The sequence below is a fragment of the Crocodylus siamensis genome, chromosome 10, assembly GCF_052110815.1.
Source record: "Crocodylus siamensis isolate JL-2025a chromosome 10, ASM5211081v1, whole genome shotgun sequence".
NCBI classification, from domain to species: Eukaryota; Metazoa; Chordata; order Crocodylia; family Crocodylidae; genus Crocodylus; species Crocodylus siamensis.
In genome coordinates this window covers 27,540,791-27,554,982 of record NC_143404.1, presented here as the reverse complement: position 1 = coordinate 27,554,982, position 14,192 = coordinate 27,540,791, and the positions used below count along the sequence as shown (strand labels likewise).

Below are 14,192 nucleotides of genomic sequence, written 5' to 3'. Positions count from 1 at the left end.
ACAACGTCTGATTGTGCGAGGAGCGACAGATCGGGTGAGCGACGAAGGATTGGGACGATCCAAGAAGAGTTCGGGGACTCCAAAGTAAGTTCTGCAATGGTGGGTGTGGGACTCACTGAAGAGGGGCGGAAGACCAAGAATCCCCGGGCTGAAGGGAGATCGGGGCGGGATTGCCGCCAAGACCCAGGGACATCAGGTCAAGGATCAGGAGTGGGACAACCAGAGGGCTACTGAGAGGGGAATCCCTTCCCCTCCCGTCCCAGGCTACTTAGGATCTGGTGGAGGGATAGCGATATAGTTAGTGATGACACAGGGGAAGAGCCGCACTGGGTGGAGGGCTTGTGGCGAGTGGTCGATAGAGGGTGCAGATTAGGCTCCAGTGTAGGTCACGGTGAGGAGGTCAACCGAAAGGTAGCGGCATAGCAGCATCCTACAGTCTGTGGGATTGAGTAAGTAAGCCGTGGGAGAAGCCGGCGGAAATAGCGAAGCTGGATCAGAGAAGCGGAGCCCAGAGGTGGCGGGAGGCCGGGGTGTAAGGGGTGGCGGAGCCCCATGTGCAACCGGCGGTCCAAGCCCGGGCCACCGAGGGACCCGTGTACTAGCCCCACCCCACTAAGGAAACACCAAGTCGTGGCAGGCGAGAACGGGATTTGGTGACGCAAAAGAAGATCACCCACGGAGACAAACCGGTCTGGAAGGGGAATAGTTACCAACAGGAAAACAGAGCTCCCCAGAGGGGACAAGGAGGCCCGTCGGTGACAGTGGGTTTGAGTTTTGAGGTGAAAAAGGGACTTCGATATTCCTCTAGTTTTTCATAGTAGGTAGTGTCAGAGAGTTGTCTGTTGGCTTATTTTATGTAGTCTTCATGTTTAAGGATAACTATAGCTCCTCCTTTATCTCCTGGTTTCATTACTATTTGGTTGTTGGATCTTAGCAATTCTAAGACCCTTCTTTCTGAGAGGGAAATGTTGGTATAGTGGTGTTTGTTGTTGAGTATTTCATTGTTCATTCTTCCTCTGAAACAGTCAATATAGTGGCCAAGGTTTGAATTTCATCCACTGTAAAGTGTCCAATCTGAGTATTTTTTGGATTTTATGGCATTAATATTTTCATCAATGTTGTCACAGGATGAAGTCACGTTGAAAGCAGATTCATTTCAGTTGTGGAAATATTCCTTTAAAACAGAGGATCTCAATTGCTTGACACTTACACCAACCAGTGCAGGGTACTCACAACTTCTTCAGATAATCAATATTGAACACAGTAATCAAAGAGTTAAGTACTACACACAGGCATGAGCAGACCATTCAGATCGCTATGAGCTGGGAACTGCAATACCTGGAACCACAATGTAATACTGTAGATGAGGCCAAGAAGCACTGGGTGGTACTATCACCTCTGATGTTCTGCACCTAATACTCTCACTGAAGGAGCCCAGAAGTCAATGAAAATTTCATCAACACAGGCATTAGGTTGTCCAGTGCTATTTCATGTCCTTTCCAAAAAAAAAACCAGGCATCTGATCTACCCACAAGTAAAGTCTCAAGGTACATGCATACTCTCACTTCACCTCTGAACTGTATTGAGCATCTGTCCATTGGATTTATGACACATTATAACTTGCCTAACATCTGACTCCACAGGTAAACCCTACACTTTTTACCAGCTATTTTCATTCCCATCCTTCCCACCCGCCTGTCTCATCCTTTGACTACAGCCATTTTCATTCCCCCTTCCCCACCTATCTCTCACCTACTGACCACCTCAATTTACATTTTAACCGACTGGCTTTCTTGCATAGTACTGGCGTCTGGCTGCTTTACCACTCCATCCAGGAAGAGCAAAGCCCAACTGCAGACACTTTCTCAGCCTGACAGAGGGTGTTTCTGCCTGAAAGCTTGCTAACAAGAATTTTTCCAACTATTTGGGTTGGTTTAATAAAACGTATTGGATTCCCCCAAAGAACCTTGTCTGCCTATGTCCTCCAGTCAAACATTTAGCAGATGTGACTAAATTCCTTATCTTTTACTTACACCAAGGGTCATCAACCCCTGGCACATGTGCCAAGCATGGCACGCAAAGCCAGCCTCAGCTCTGGGTAACTGCTGCCAGCGACAGAGCCTGGGCTGCTTCCAGCAGGGCTTGAAGCTTCCCACCTGCCTGCTAGTAGCAGCCCAGGCTCCCGGCTGGCAGCAGCTCCCCAGAGCCAGGGCCAGCTGCAGCCAGGAGGCTCCACCCAGCTGTGCTGGGCTCTGGAGCCCCGGCATCAGCTCTGTACCGGCACATGCAGGCGTGCCTCAGAGCGGGCAGTGGGGGAAGGGCCTGAAGCAGCGCAACCCCAGTCTCTCCCCTGCTCCCAGCACAGAGGTGACGGCAGGGCTCTGGAGTCCGGCGCAGCTGTTTGGAGCCTCCCAGCTGCAGCTGGCCCCACCTCTGGGTATCTGCTGCCAGCAGGGAGCCCAGGCTGCTCCCAGCAGGCAGCTGGGATGCTGCAAGTCCTGCTGGGAGCAGCCTGGGCTCCAGCAGCTACCCAGAGCCACAGCAGCTGCTGACAGCCACAGCCCAGGCTGGGGGGCAGAGGCTTTGGGTAGGGAGCACAGGGCACAAGCATGGCATCCTGCCATGTACTCCCTGCCCTCATTTTATTTTTCTGGCATGCCGGCACTCTGGCACCTTCCAAGGTAGGCACTGTGGTCTTTTTTGGCACTCTGGCCAAAAAACGTTGGCTGCCCCTGACCTACACAGTATTGGTGTATATATGTAGTTTACGCATTATTATATTAAACACACAAACAAGTCTCATCTCTCATCTAACTGCTAACAATCCCATGGCAAGACAACCTCCACTCCCTGCTCCTGTCTGAACTTATGACAGGAAATGCTGAAATGAATGTTGGACCTCTCTGCCTCTTTCCTTAGCCTCACCTACAGAATCAGGCAGAAAGTAGGGCTGGGTGACACCTAAAAGACTAACTTGTTTAGAAAGGCATAAGCTTTTGTAGATGACGGCCTACTTTGACAGACAGTAATGAATATAACCACTGAGTTGTGTTGCAGGAATGAAGAATTATAGCACTATGCCTTTATACTAATATTAATCGTATATTCAAACATGCAGAAAGCATTTGATGAAGGAAGCTGTTCTCTGAAAACTTATGTCTTTTCGAATGAGTTAGTCTTTAAGGTGCCACCTTGCCTTGCCTTGTACTGGACTTCAGACTAATACAGCTCTCTCCCCCGCCACCCACAGAATCAGACGCACATGTTCCCCAGATATGTCTGCCCCAATTAGATCTCACAATCATAGTCCTGGCAAGCTGCCCCAATCAGTCTTCCACCTTTTCATACCACTACAGCTAGCACATGGAATACAGAAGGAAGACATACGGATGACTCCTGTTCCCAGCGAGCTCAGTTAAGCTGGCTGGGCACCTTCACTCTGTTTTCTGTTTTTTTCAGACCTTGGAGTTTTGCTGATCTGGGGGAATAACATAGGTTACCCTTAGAACTGCATTCTGTACTGAATATAGCAGCATTGCTCCACTATAGCAGTGATGAATTATAGCACTATGTACATTACTCTAAATTACACATTTGAACATGCAAGCAATTCATCACAGTTATTTACCTTCCTTTAAGAATTTTTTCTCCTTTTAAATTTCTATATTCCCTATATTTCTTTCTCCCTCTTTCATGGTGCTGAGACCCTGCAAGAAAGCCAAGACAAACCTCATATCTGTTTCTGTTTTAACTGGAGCTATAGATCAGTCTGTAGAAAGCACTGACCAACCCTGTGAGAGCAGCAAATCATCATACATTACATTTCCAAAACACTCCCACATCCAAGCATCTGAGAAGACTCAAGAATTAACTGCTTATCCACACAGCATTCCTGTTACACAGCTATCCTTCTCATCTACCAGAGACAGAAAACGTGCGGCAAAGAGCAATTACGTTTTAAGTCACATGCTTTAGATCAGCCACCTTCTTCATTTCATAACAACTATGAATGCCTTAAGGACTTTGAAATTCAGGTTGGTTTATAAAGAAAGGTCTCATGACACAGAAGACACTTTGCCTGATCCTACCCAGCATCTGAGTGTACTTTCTTGTCTTGTAAATGAATTAGGATGCTTTTTATGACAGAGGCAATAAGATACTTAAGCTTTTGCACAACTCCCTGTTCTTCAATGAAATGGGATCATTTCAGTTGATGCAGGTGACTCCAGTAGTTCACTTAATTCCTAGAGGATTACTGAACACTTTTTGTTCACCACTTCTCCTTGAAAGCTAACATTTTCCTTAATGTTCCATCGTAACTACATACAGGCACACTTCTGCAATAATTCATTCAACAAGCCTAATTACCACATTGCGCATCTAACTGCAAACCCCGCACCAAGCATTGTAACAAAAGCACGAGAGACTTAACTTAAGCCTGAAGCTGTACAACATCCCTATTCATATTTATTTACACTAAATTAAACTAGAAAGAGAGATTTGAGAAAGCTTTAAAAATTGTTTCCTATCTCTAGTTACCAGTTGTTGCTTGCTGAATAAATTGAACAGATATTATATGGGCATTGGCAACTTGAAATCTAGCCAGTTTGAAGCCACTCAGTTCAAAAGGAGCGAAGTCATATATCTACCTCTATAACCCCTGCAGTTTGTGCATTTACAGTCACACTTTTTAATCTCTTTTCCTATATGAAAGACTGCATAAATAAGTTAAACTGATTATATGCAGAAGGCTGTCTATTGCATAAAATTAACTCACTGTTATCCTCTAATACTGCTAATAATAACTGTTACTTTCTAGTAAAATAAAGTAAAATAAGCACCAGATTCTCCTCACCCCAGTTTTACACTGTGATAACCTAGTGGTTTCAGTACTGGGTAGTTATATAGTGGTTTCAGTAGTGGTAGCTATACCTGACTCAGGCTGATCATGACTTTCTGAATAAAATAATAGGTTTTCATTTGCTGATTTGCTCAAGATGGAGCTTTTTGTGGGAGAACAGTAGAATTGGGACTTGGACCTCATTTTCCACTGCCCAGGTGAGAGCTCTTCTAACTAAGCAGTTGTCTTTACTGCATCTTTTTTCTGCCACTCCTCTCCCCAAAACAAAAACAGTCTTTAAACCTTGAAAACAGATTTCCTGCTCAGAAGTGAATGAGCATATTCAGATTCAAGGTTTGTTAGTACCATGTGTGCTACTGAGAAACCTAGATATCTGTTAACTGTTTTCCACAAAACAATAAAAACCTAGTTACGATTCATAAAACAAACAGTTCATGTTATTGTAGTAGCACAAAACACATACTTAAAATAAGGTATCTGCTTGTAATTGTAACGATTCGTACCATACCACACTTGGTAAGAGATCAGGATTTGTAGAAGCCAGTATTTGTCCTTGCTAATGTTAATGAGTTATTGTCTCTTTAGTTTCATTAGAAGAACTAAGAGTGTTTGGGAAATTTTAGGAATTAAATTAAGCTGGCATAGTTTTCCTCTAACTATTAAGAAAAGCTGGCAGGAATTCTATTATTGGCTGCTTCTCAAGCAAATTACTGAAAGGGAAACCTTAAAATGAATTCCCTACCTCCAACAGATCAGCAGATTACATTTGTGTACAGTATGCACACAAAAGATTACTCCTGGAATGCAGAATGCTTCTTGAAATCCTGTAAAGCTAGGAACTGCATAAAACATTCATTCCCACGGCTAATGAACATTTGGATGATCAGCTGAATAACCTAACTAGAATTAAAAGAATGTGTGGGCATTGGCATCCTGACTTAAATTTTAAAAAATTCAAAGCACCAAGTTGCTGGGGAAAAATAATCAATTTAAAGATTACTGAGCCCAGACCTATAATTATTGCACGAGAAGGAAGATTCCTAAAGATATCTGCACTACACAACTGTTCTAAAATGACTGTATAACACTGTGCAGTTAGACTACCTTGGATTATGAACTCCTTAAGAATTAGTTCTTTTGTGTCATAACAAATCAGAAACCTCAGCAGACTGCATGATATTTTATAAAATTACACTGAATTTTGTAGTTTTAGCATCATGGTACTTGAGGCAGAGTTCTCTTCTTCAGGTGTAGCAACTATGTAGGTGACTAAAATCTACCAAGGCACTTGGTCAGACCTCTTGCTTTGTGGGAAGAACTATAATTAAGTTTCAAGGACTTTTCTACAACCTTAGCAAGAAAAACAATGCTGCATTTTTAGTTGTAATTGCTATGCTGAAAAAAAGATGCACTGACTTTTCAAACTGAAGTATCTTTTTGAAACTGTAACTAATCATATATATGGAATGTGCACTTTCAGGGCCTCAAGGGCATTTAAAAATATTGAGTTAATGTTAAAAATGATCAATGAAAGACAAGCGCACACTTCAGAACAGAGGGGCATGAAAGAAGTGGAGAGGTAATAAAAGCGGACATGGGAATTTGCAGAAATGCACTGTGGGAGATGAATGATTTAGAAAATAGTGTATTAATCTAGGTCATGACATTGTTTTGCAGATGAGCCAAAAACTCCACTGAACTTAGATTATTAGTCCCTACTGCCAGTGATTCTCAAGCAGGGTGTCACAGCACTGAGATCCTTTTAAGGGCACCACAGGGTGCTGTGCAGTATTAGCACTGTTAGATGCATAAATTTCTACATACAATTCAAACGATAAACCCAGGATTTCACACAGGAATCGGTAGTGACCTAAAATAACATACTGATCTGTTATGGTCTTTCTGAGCTCTTTGCAGCAGAAGAATTATTCAATTATTTTTCTGGAGTCAAAAAACCAAGTGAAAGGTAGGAGCTGGCTGTCTCTGAGAAGTCATCAGCATCATCAAAGAGAAGCAGGACTGGAAGAAGATGTCTCAAGTCTAAGTCCAAAAAGACTGAGAACCACTGTCCTAACACAAAGAGCCTCCTACCATTACGCACTAGCCGGCCCACTCTGAACCTGACTGGATCTGGGGATTATACTATGATAGAGAAGGCTGCATATTAAGAGCATGCATTTGAGATCTGCCAGAGCCCTGAAATAACAACAGGCAGGGGGCACACCTACATGGAGAAAGACCCTTCCTTTCATTGTTTGGGACCGCAGCTAGGAATGGCAGGCAAGAATCAAGGCCGGGTTGAGCTAGGCATTATCCATCACACAAAGCTTTCAGCCTAGGCTTGAAGCGGGACCCAGCGGACTGGGAGTGGTTATGCTGAATGGAGAAAAAGGAATTCAGCATAAAAATGGAGGACTTTAGCTAACAGCTTGCCTCACCAAACCCAGACAGAAATGATCTGCATGGCATCCTGGCAGGGGCAGGCAGGAGACAAGGAGAAGTAAAAAGAGAGAAAAAGGTGACTTTCCGAATTTTACATGAGTTTAAAAGGACAAGGCAAGAGGTGAGGGAGGTGCTGGTAGCGGCAGGACAGAGCCCAGCGAGCGGCCCGGTGCGGCGGGCAAGACCATCCAAGGGCCTGAATCCAGTCAAGTGCCCCGGTGTCACCAGCAGGCCAATGGCCCCGAGCCGCCACCGCTGAACTCCGCTGCCGACACTGAAAGCGAGGCGCTGCGGAGTGACAGGCCGGCACCGGCACGAGTCCAACGGGACCTGCCTCGGCCCCACGGGGCGGGATCTCGTCCTTCTCTCAGAAACTTTCCCAAGTCCCACCTGCCCCAGGGAACCGCAGCGCCCGGGCGGCACAGTGCGACCTGGGGCGCTGGGTCCGAGAAGCCGCTGTTCAGGGCGGGGGGAGACGCGGCCGAGGCCTGCACCGACACCCGGCTGGGGGACGCAAACCCCGGGTCCCGCGGCCCGGGGAGGAGCCGAGCGCCGGCGGGCAGGGGCCGGGAGGGGCGGGCTCCCCCCCGGGCTCCTTCCCCCCCGGCCCGGCCCGGCCCGGCCCGGCCCGGCCGCACCTGTCCCGCGGGTCGACCCAGCTGGTGGTGCGCGTGGCGTGGTCGATGTAGTAGACTTTGCCGTCGTAGTCCCGGGCTTCCTCCCAGCCCGCCGGCAGCGGCAGCTCCTTGCGCGGCATCGTCCGCAGGCGGCCCGCGCCGCCCCATGCAGCGCCCCGGGCTAGGGCTGGGGCCGCGGCCGCTCCGCTGCGCTCACATCCCGCCGGGCCGGGCCGGGCCGGGCCGGGGGCGCTGCAAGGGGCGGGCCCGCGGCCGCAGGTGCCGGGCCGGGGCGGCGCTGTCGGCTTCGGTCACTCCTCCATTTTCCGCTCCGCGGCCTGGGGCGGCTCCGCTCCTCCCTCCCCGCCCGGCGGCCGCCCCCGCCCGCGGGGCTCGCTCCTGCCGGGCCCCGCCCGGCTCCGCCGCAGCGCCGCGCGCGCCCGGCCAGGTGCTGCTGTAATGCAGGTAATAGCGCGGCCCCCGCAATCCCGCCGCGCGGCTGCTACTGTAAACACGGCAGTAGCGGAGCCAGGCGCCGCCCCCCCGCGGCCGCCGGGGGCCGGGCCGGGCTGCTCCCGGCACCAGGTGCTCGGCGCGCCCCCCGGAGCTCCCTGCCCTGCAGGGCACCGGTGCAGCGCTGCGCCCGGGGCCGCTCCCACGTGCACCTGTTGGCGGGAGAGGACTGACTTACCCCCGCGTCCCTCTGCCCCACCGAGGAAGCATCGCACCCGCGGGGGATGGGGAAGAAAAGGCCTCCCAGGCAGAGCGGGCAGCTTCAGCCATGGGCCAGGGGGCCGCTGCGGTTTGCCTCTTCGGCTCTGGGGTCTCCACCATTGGCCAAGTTTTCAGGCAGAAGCGTTAAGCCTCTGCAGTGATTTTTGCTGAGGCTTTTCAGTTATGAGGCTCGCGAGGCGGCATCTGTGAGGCTGCACTGAGCAAGAGAGCACGCAGAGGGGAGGGAGGGATACATCCCCGAGTCCCATTTCTCCCCCGAGGGTGTCTACAACCTTCCTCGTTCTAATGTTCGGTGTTGGCTACACGCCTGTAGCACCCGCTTCTGGAAGACAAGGAGCCACCCCCACTCCAGAGACTTGCAGTAAAGAACGCAAGGGCAAACCTTGCTCTCGTTGAAAGTCCTGTGGTGTCTTTAACGCTAAGAGGATCAATAATGGAGTTGTGAACACAGCAGAGACTTGGATGGATGTTGGATGGCAGAAGAGTACATCTGAGCTGCTTTTAGACACATCACTAGAGTTATTTTAAAACTGATAGGCCATTAAGAGACATCTTAGTTGCATGTTAGTGTGAGGTCAAGTAGAAGGCAGGTTAGATTTGCACCTCAGACTGACCAAAGCAGATCTATACAGGATAAGTTTGCGAACTGAAGCTTACCTGAATAGTATGTGATGAGTAAGCATCAGCTGACAAAAGCTTCTGCTGTATCTACCTACAACAGGGGCAGGCAATTATTTTGGGCAGAGAGCCACTTACTGAGTTTTGGCAAGCCACTGAGGGCCGCATGACAGGCAGCCTAGGGCTAATGAATATTAATTTTCTAAATTTTTTAGGGGCCCCACAAGCTGGATAGAATGGCCTGGCGGACCACGTCCAGCCTCTGGGTTGCATTTTGCCCACCCCTGCTCTACAAGATGCAAACCTACTATTCCACTAAGATGCAGAGTGTCCAATTCTAGTTGTCATATGTTGCCCAGCTGTATACTGTAGCCCAGCTTGTTCTCCTCCTTTAATGAGGCTTTCAAAAAAAGGAACCAAAGTCTCAGGGAGGACCTCCTCAGAAAGCTCCTTTCTCCATTTCCCCTAAGAAAAATATGCTCCAGGGCCTGCCCCGAGCCTAGCAAACTCTAAGGGAATCTGTGGAGTCAGTGTGGTGCACGTGGAAGAAAGCCGTCCCTCTAATCCACTAGAATTCTTTGCGCATACCAGACAAATACACCTTAACAGCTTACTCGGACTTTCAAAATGCTTTTGAAAGAGTTTCCACAAAGGTTGAGGTCTGTTGTGGATAGGATACTAAATAGTAGAAATATATGGACAATTCTTAACATGAGGCAGAGGTTAGTTCTGAGGTATCCCAAGGTTCTGTATGACAACTGATGTTTAGCCCATTTATTAGTGACTGGAAGAGTGTAGAGAACAGTGAAGTGACAAAGTCCACCAGGGATAAGAAAAAACAATATAGTCTAAAATAAAACAGATATTCCCATATCATCTGACTAGTGACAATCATTGTTAATCAGTCGCTGGTAAAGTACATAGGGAGTAATTGCTGAAACTACTTATACATTTTAGGAAGTTCCAGAGTAACAAGAACTCATGGTAAAACCAGGCCATTGTATGTGTATAGTATAACATACGCCTTTGATTAATGTACGAGGTGTACAAAACCTGAGGCGTTGAGAGTCATAAGAAACGGGAGGAAAAATACAGGAGATACGACTTTATAATCAGTCTTAGCTGCAATATTGTATTCAGTTCAGCTCTTACTATTGTTAAAGGAAGGGTAGTAAAAATAGCGACAATTCAGAGACGGGCAACGAATTATTGGAAACATGGAAAGCATGTGAAAATACGAAAGTGATCAAAACTATTTGGTTCTGAAGGTAAAACATAGGAGAAGCTATGCTGAAACATACAAAATAATACACCCTTTAGAAAAGGTATGATAGCCCTGTAAAAATAAAATTTGCTTTTGGTAAGAGAGAAAAATTTATTTGATAGGATACACTTAGAGTAAACCCAGTTCTTTAGATTATTAATTGAAGTTAAACCAAAAACAATACAGTACCTATGTTTTGAAATGCTGCTGGTGATGAAGTATAGCTGCTTCTCTGTAGAGTAGCAACCATATCCTACCAGGTTTTCCTCTCTGATTGGCTGCAGCTGCCTTGAGCTCCCGAGGGAACCATTGTCTGGGTCTAAAGGTATCATCCATTATAAGAAAGAACTTCTGCAGTGCAGTAAGTCCTAACTGGGTCAAGAGGAAACTATACCTGTAAGGGATACCTTCTGGGTCCCCAAAATTGTGCTGACTGTAACAAATGGTAGTTCAGGCACTCTTCTTCCCCTTCTCTGATGGTGCAAAAACAAAGGGTAAATCAATGCAACCAAAAAGCAAAAATACTTAAAACTATTACATTTTTATGTAGAATGTGATTATCCCCCAAAAGTCATTGTTGCAGGATATCTGAGAGGCCAAGAATCTACTAGATATTTTATTACTTGAAAAAAGTGCTCTTAGGTGAGCAGTATCATAACATTAAAAAAAAATCAGGAGCAATTAATATTGTAAAATGACAAAGGAGAAAGCTGCAAGAAAAAGAAAACAGAAAGAACACCTATATCACGGAGACAAAAACCAAGTATTTGTATTTGTTTTGTACGTCATATTAGTATATCAGTTTTCCCCAGTAATGCATACAACAGTTCCATTTTCAACAGCATTTCTATTTGAAACGTCTATGTTCAATTGCTCATCATTTTCTCACAAGATATGCTTCATAAATACATATGAAATACAGAAAGGTTGACAAATGGCTTTTTTCCAGATGTCCGACCTGTGTATAATGTCTTTGTTCCCTTAATTAATTTTTAAAAAGTATCTAGGAAAATATTTCCAAATATTTTAAATGTAAAGTGAAAGACATTTAATTTTGCTTTTCTCTCTCTTTTTATTCCTCAGAAAAGTTTAGCTCATTAAAACATATGCATGTATACAATCAGACATTTTTGTGTTGTAACTCATTGCCTTTTACACTTGCACTCACAACAAAGGAATTCAGTATTATCACAGTCTGTTTGAATTATGAAGTAATAAAAGACCAGGTGATTATGGCCTCATGAGTAAACAAAAGGAAGAGATGATTCATAAGTATGTTTTTACATGCATAAAAGGGAGGGACAGAGTGGGGGATAAGGCAATTGCAATCTCTCTGTTTTGTTTCTCCTTACTGTCCTTATGGTGCGTCTGTACGTGGAAACTGGCTAGAAGTTATTGTGGAATAACCCCTACCACAACAGCTCCCATATGGACAATGTTTGGGATAAAACTTATTTTATTCCAGAATTACTCAGATTTAGAGATGTACTAATGATTCTGCTATAAATTAAATTCTTATTCTGAAATAGTGTGTGTCCTCATGGGAGATATTGGGGAATAGACTATTCTGCACTAACTATTGTGACCAATTCCCCATAGAGAACATGACTGAACTCCATCTGAAGAGGCATGTGCATAACACTGCTTAAATTCCTGGTTTATTTTTCATGCTGTAAGGACTAGATGGGACCCGATGGGGTGAGAGACTGGGCTTGCTGTACTGACCCAGTACAGCTGGCCTTTTTCCCTTCAGGAGTAGACCAAAGCCTGTGACACTATCTTTTGAGTACATTTCCCTTATTTGGGGGCTTTATATTCTATATCCATATAGCCCTGCATAAAACTACCCTTCATGAACATCAGTGGAGCACCACTCAGAAATTCACTATGTTGAGTCCCATGCATCCAAAGTGAGTTGGGCCCACACAAAACATGATGTCTGTCTAAAAAAACCCACAAAAATATCATCAACAAAAATCCCACTTTGTTCTCTTCGCCTGGTTTCTGGTTCATGTTCTCATATATCTCTCTGTAGCTGCAAGCACTAGAATTATTTTAACACAAGCTGAAATTCTGGAACGTCTGTAAAATTCTCCACTTTAGGAGTCTCTGATGTCTCAGTGCCATAGCAACAAAGCCTGGCGCCTGGGGGCAAAGCCCACAGTGGCAGCCTGCCCTTGCCCTGCACATAGATCTGGGGGCACACAGATGCTTGCCCGGGAGTGCACACAGTGGCAGGCGCCATCCTTCCCCCCATCCCTGCACCACCCCAAATGAGCCACTTGCAGCTCCGTCCTGTCCCCTCCCTGGCAAGGCAGTGCCTATTGGTGCCCCTTTGCTTTGGCACCCAAGGCAGTCACCCCACTTGTCCCCCACTTGTTATGGCACTGGATGTTTGATCCCACCTGCTTATCTTTAAAACTGACTGTAGTCAGTGCTTCACTGGTGTGCATTAATTAATCAATCACAAAATGCTTTGAGATTTCTATGTGAAAAACTAATAAATAAAGGTAAATGCTTCAAAGAAATTGGTGGAAAATAAATGGGGAAAGTGCAAAAGTAAACACAAAAATGTCTGTTTTGGTAATTAGGTTTAATTAAGGTGCATGTTATCATAAACAAGCCAATGAAGCCAAATGGCCCTGAAAATAAGGGGAAAAAAATCATTCAACTTCTATCAGGAGCCCGTGATGTTTGTTTATGGATAAACTTAAAACTTTACAATTGAAGGGATTTTTTACAACAATGGATCATGGTTAGTTTCTTGACTATCGCTTGATTTTTGAACCGGTACAATTCACTTGGGTCACGTTCTTAGGCTTTCCTCCACACCCAGGAAGGCCAGAATTTTCCGTTTGTTTTAAAACTAAAATTGATTCCCATGTACGTGAATCTTGAAGCTGGAGCTTTAACAAATATATGGCAGCTGTTGCAAGATTCGGCAACACTAAGTCAGCAAGACTGAATGTAGAGGGTCCTGCCTTGACATATCTCTTCCTAGGATATCCCTCCCCTTGATTATCACAGGATGAAGCCACCCTGAGTACAATTCCCTCAACATGAGTAGCATTTCAACAATTTTACAATAGGGAAGGCTGAATAGGCATCTGGCTGGGGTCATCTGGCCCCAGCACTCTTTCCTGCCCAGAGCTGGGAGTCAGACTCAATAATCTGTTGAGGTCCCTTCTGACCCTAGCATCTATGAATCTATAAATTTATGTAGTGTGTCCAATCTAGTACAGAAGTAAAACCGAACAGCCGGTTGCATACAGTCTAATTGTGGGCATGGTTAATAGAGACTTCTGAACATCAGAGGTGTAAATGAAAGAAATCAAGTAACTCTTGAAGTCTCACCTCCTTTATGGAGTTGATTATATAGATATCTTGAACATAAGGCTGCAACATTTAATTAAGCAGGCATCAAGCATGTCCATTACTAAATCACAAATAAGATTTTTTGTTGAGTTGCGAGCTTCAAAGGAGTCCAGCATGTCAGGTCTAAAAAATATTTTCCTTTAATTGGCTCATATCTATTCCAGCAATTTACATAGTCTTGATTCCATCTTAGCAGAGATTTTTTTTTATTATTATCTTCACTTTTTTATGCAAATTTCTTTGTCCATAGGGAACTGTTATTCAAAGAAATTCATTGACT

General features: G+C 45.5%; 1 protein-coding gene across 2 annotated transcripts in view; it reads right to left on the bottom strand.

Moving 5' to 3' along the window:
- Positions 1 to 8,891, bottom strand: part of WWC1 (WW and C2 domain containing 1) — a 154,967-nt gene extending 146,076 nt beyond the window's left edge. The window contains exon 1 of one of the 2 annotated variants that reach the window (XM_090064969.1): positions 8,612 to 8,891. In XM_090064969.1, the coding sequence (XP_089921095.1) occupies positions 8,612 to 8,754 (143 nt within the window). In that variant the 5' untranslated portion in view covers positions 8,755 to 8,891. Of the gene's footprint in view, positions 1 to 7,941; positions 8,369 to 8,611 lie in introns of those variants that run through there. The other variant, XM_090064970.1, reaches the window with a different exon arrangement.
- Between the last annotated feature and the right edge of the window lie 5,301 nt (positions 8,892 to 14,192).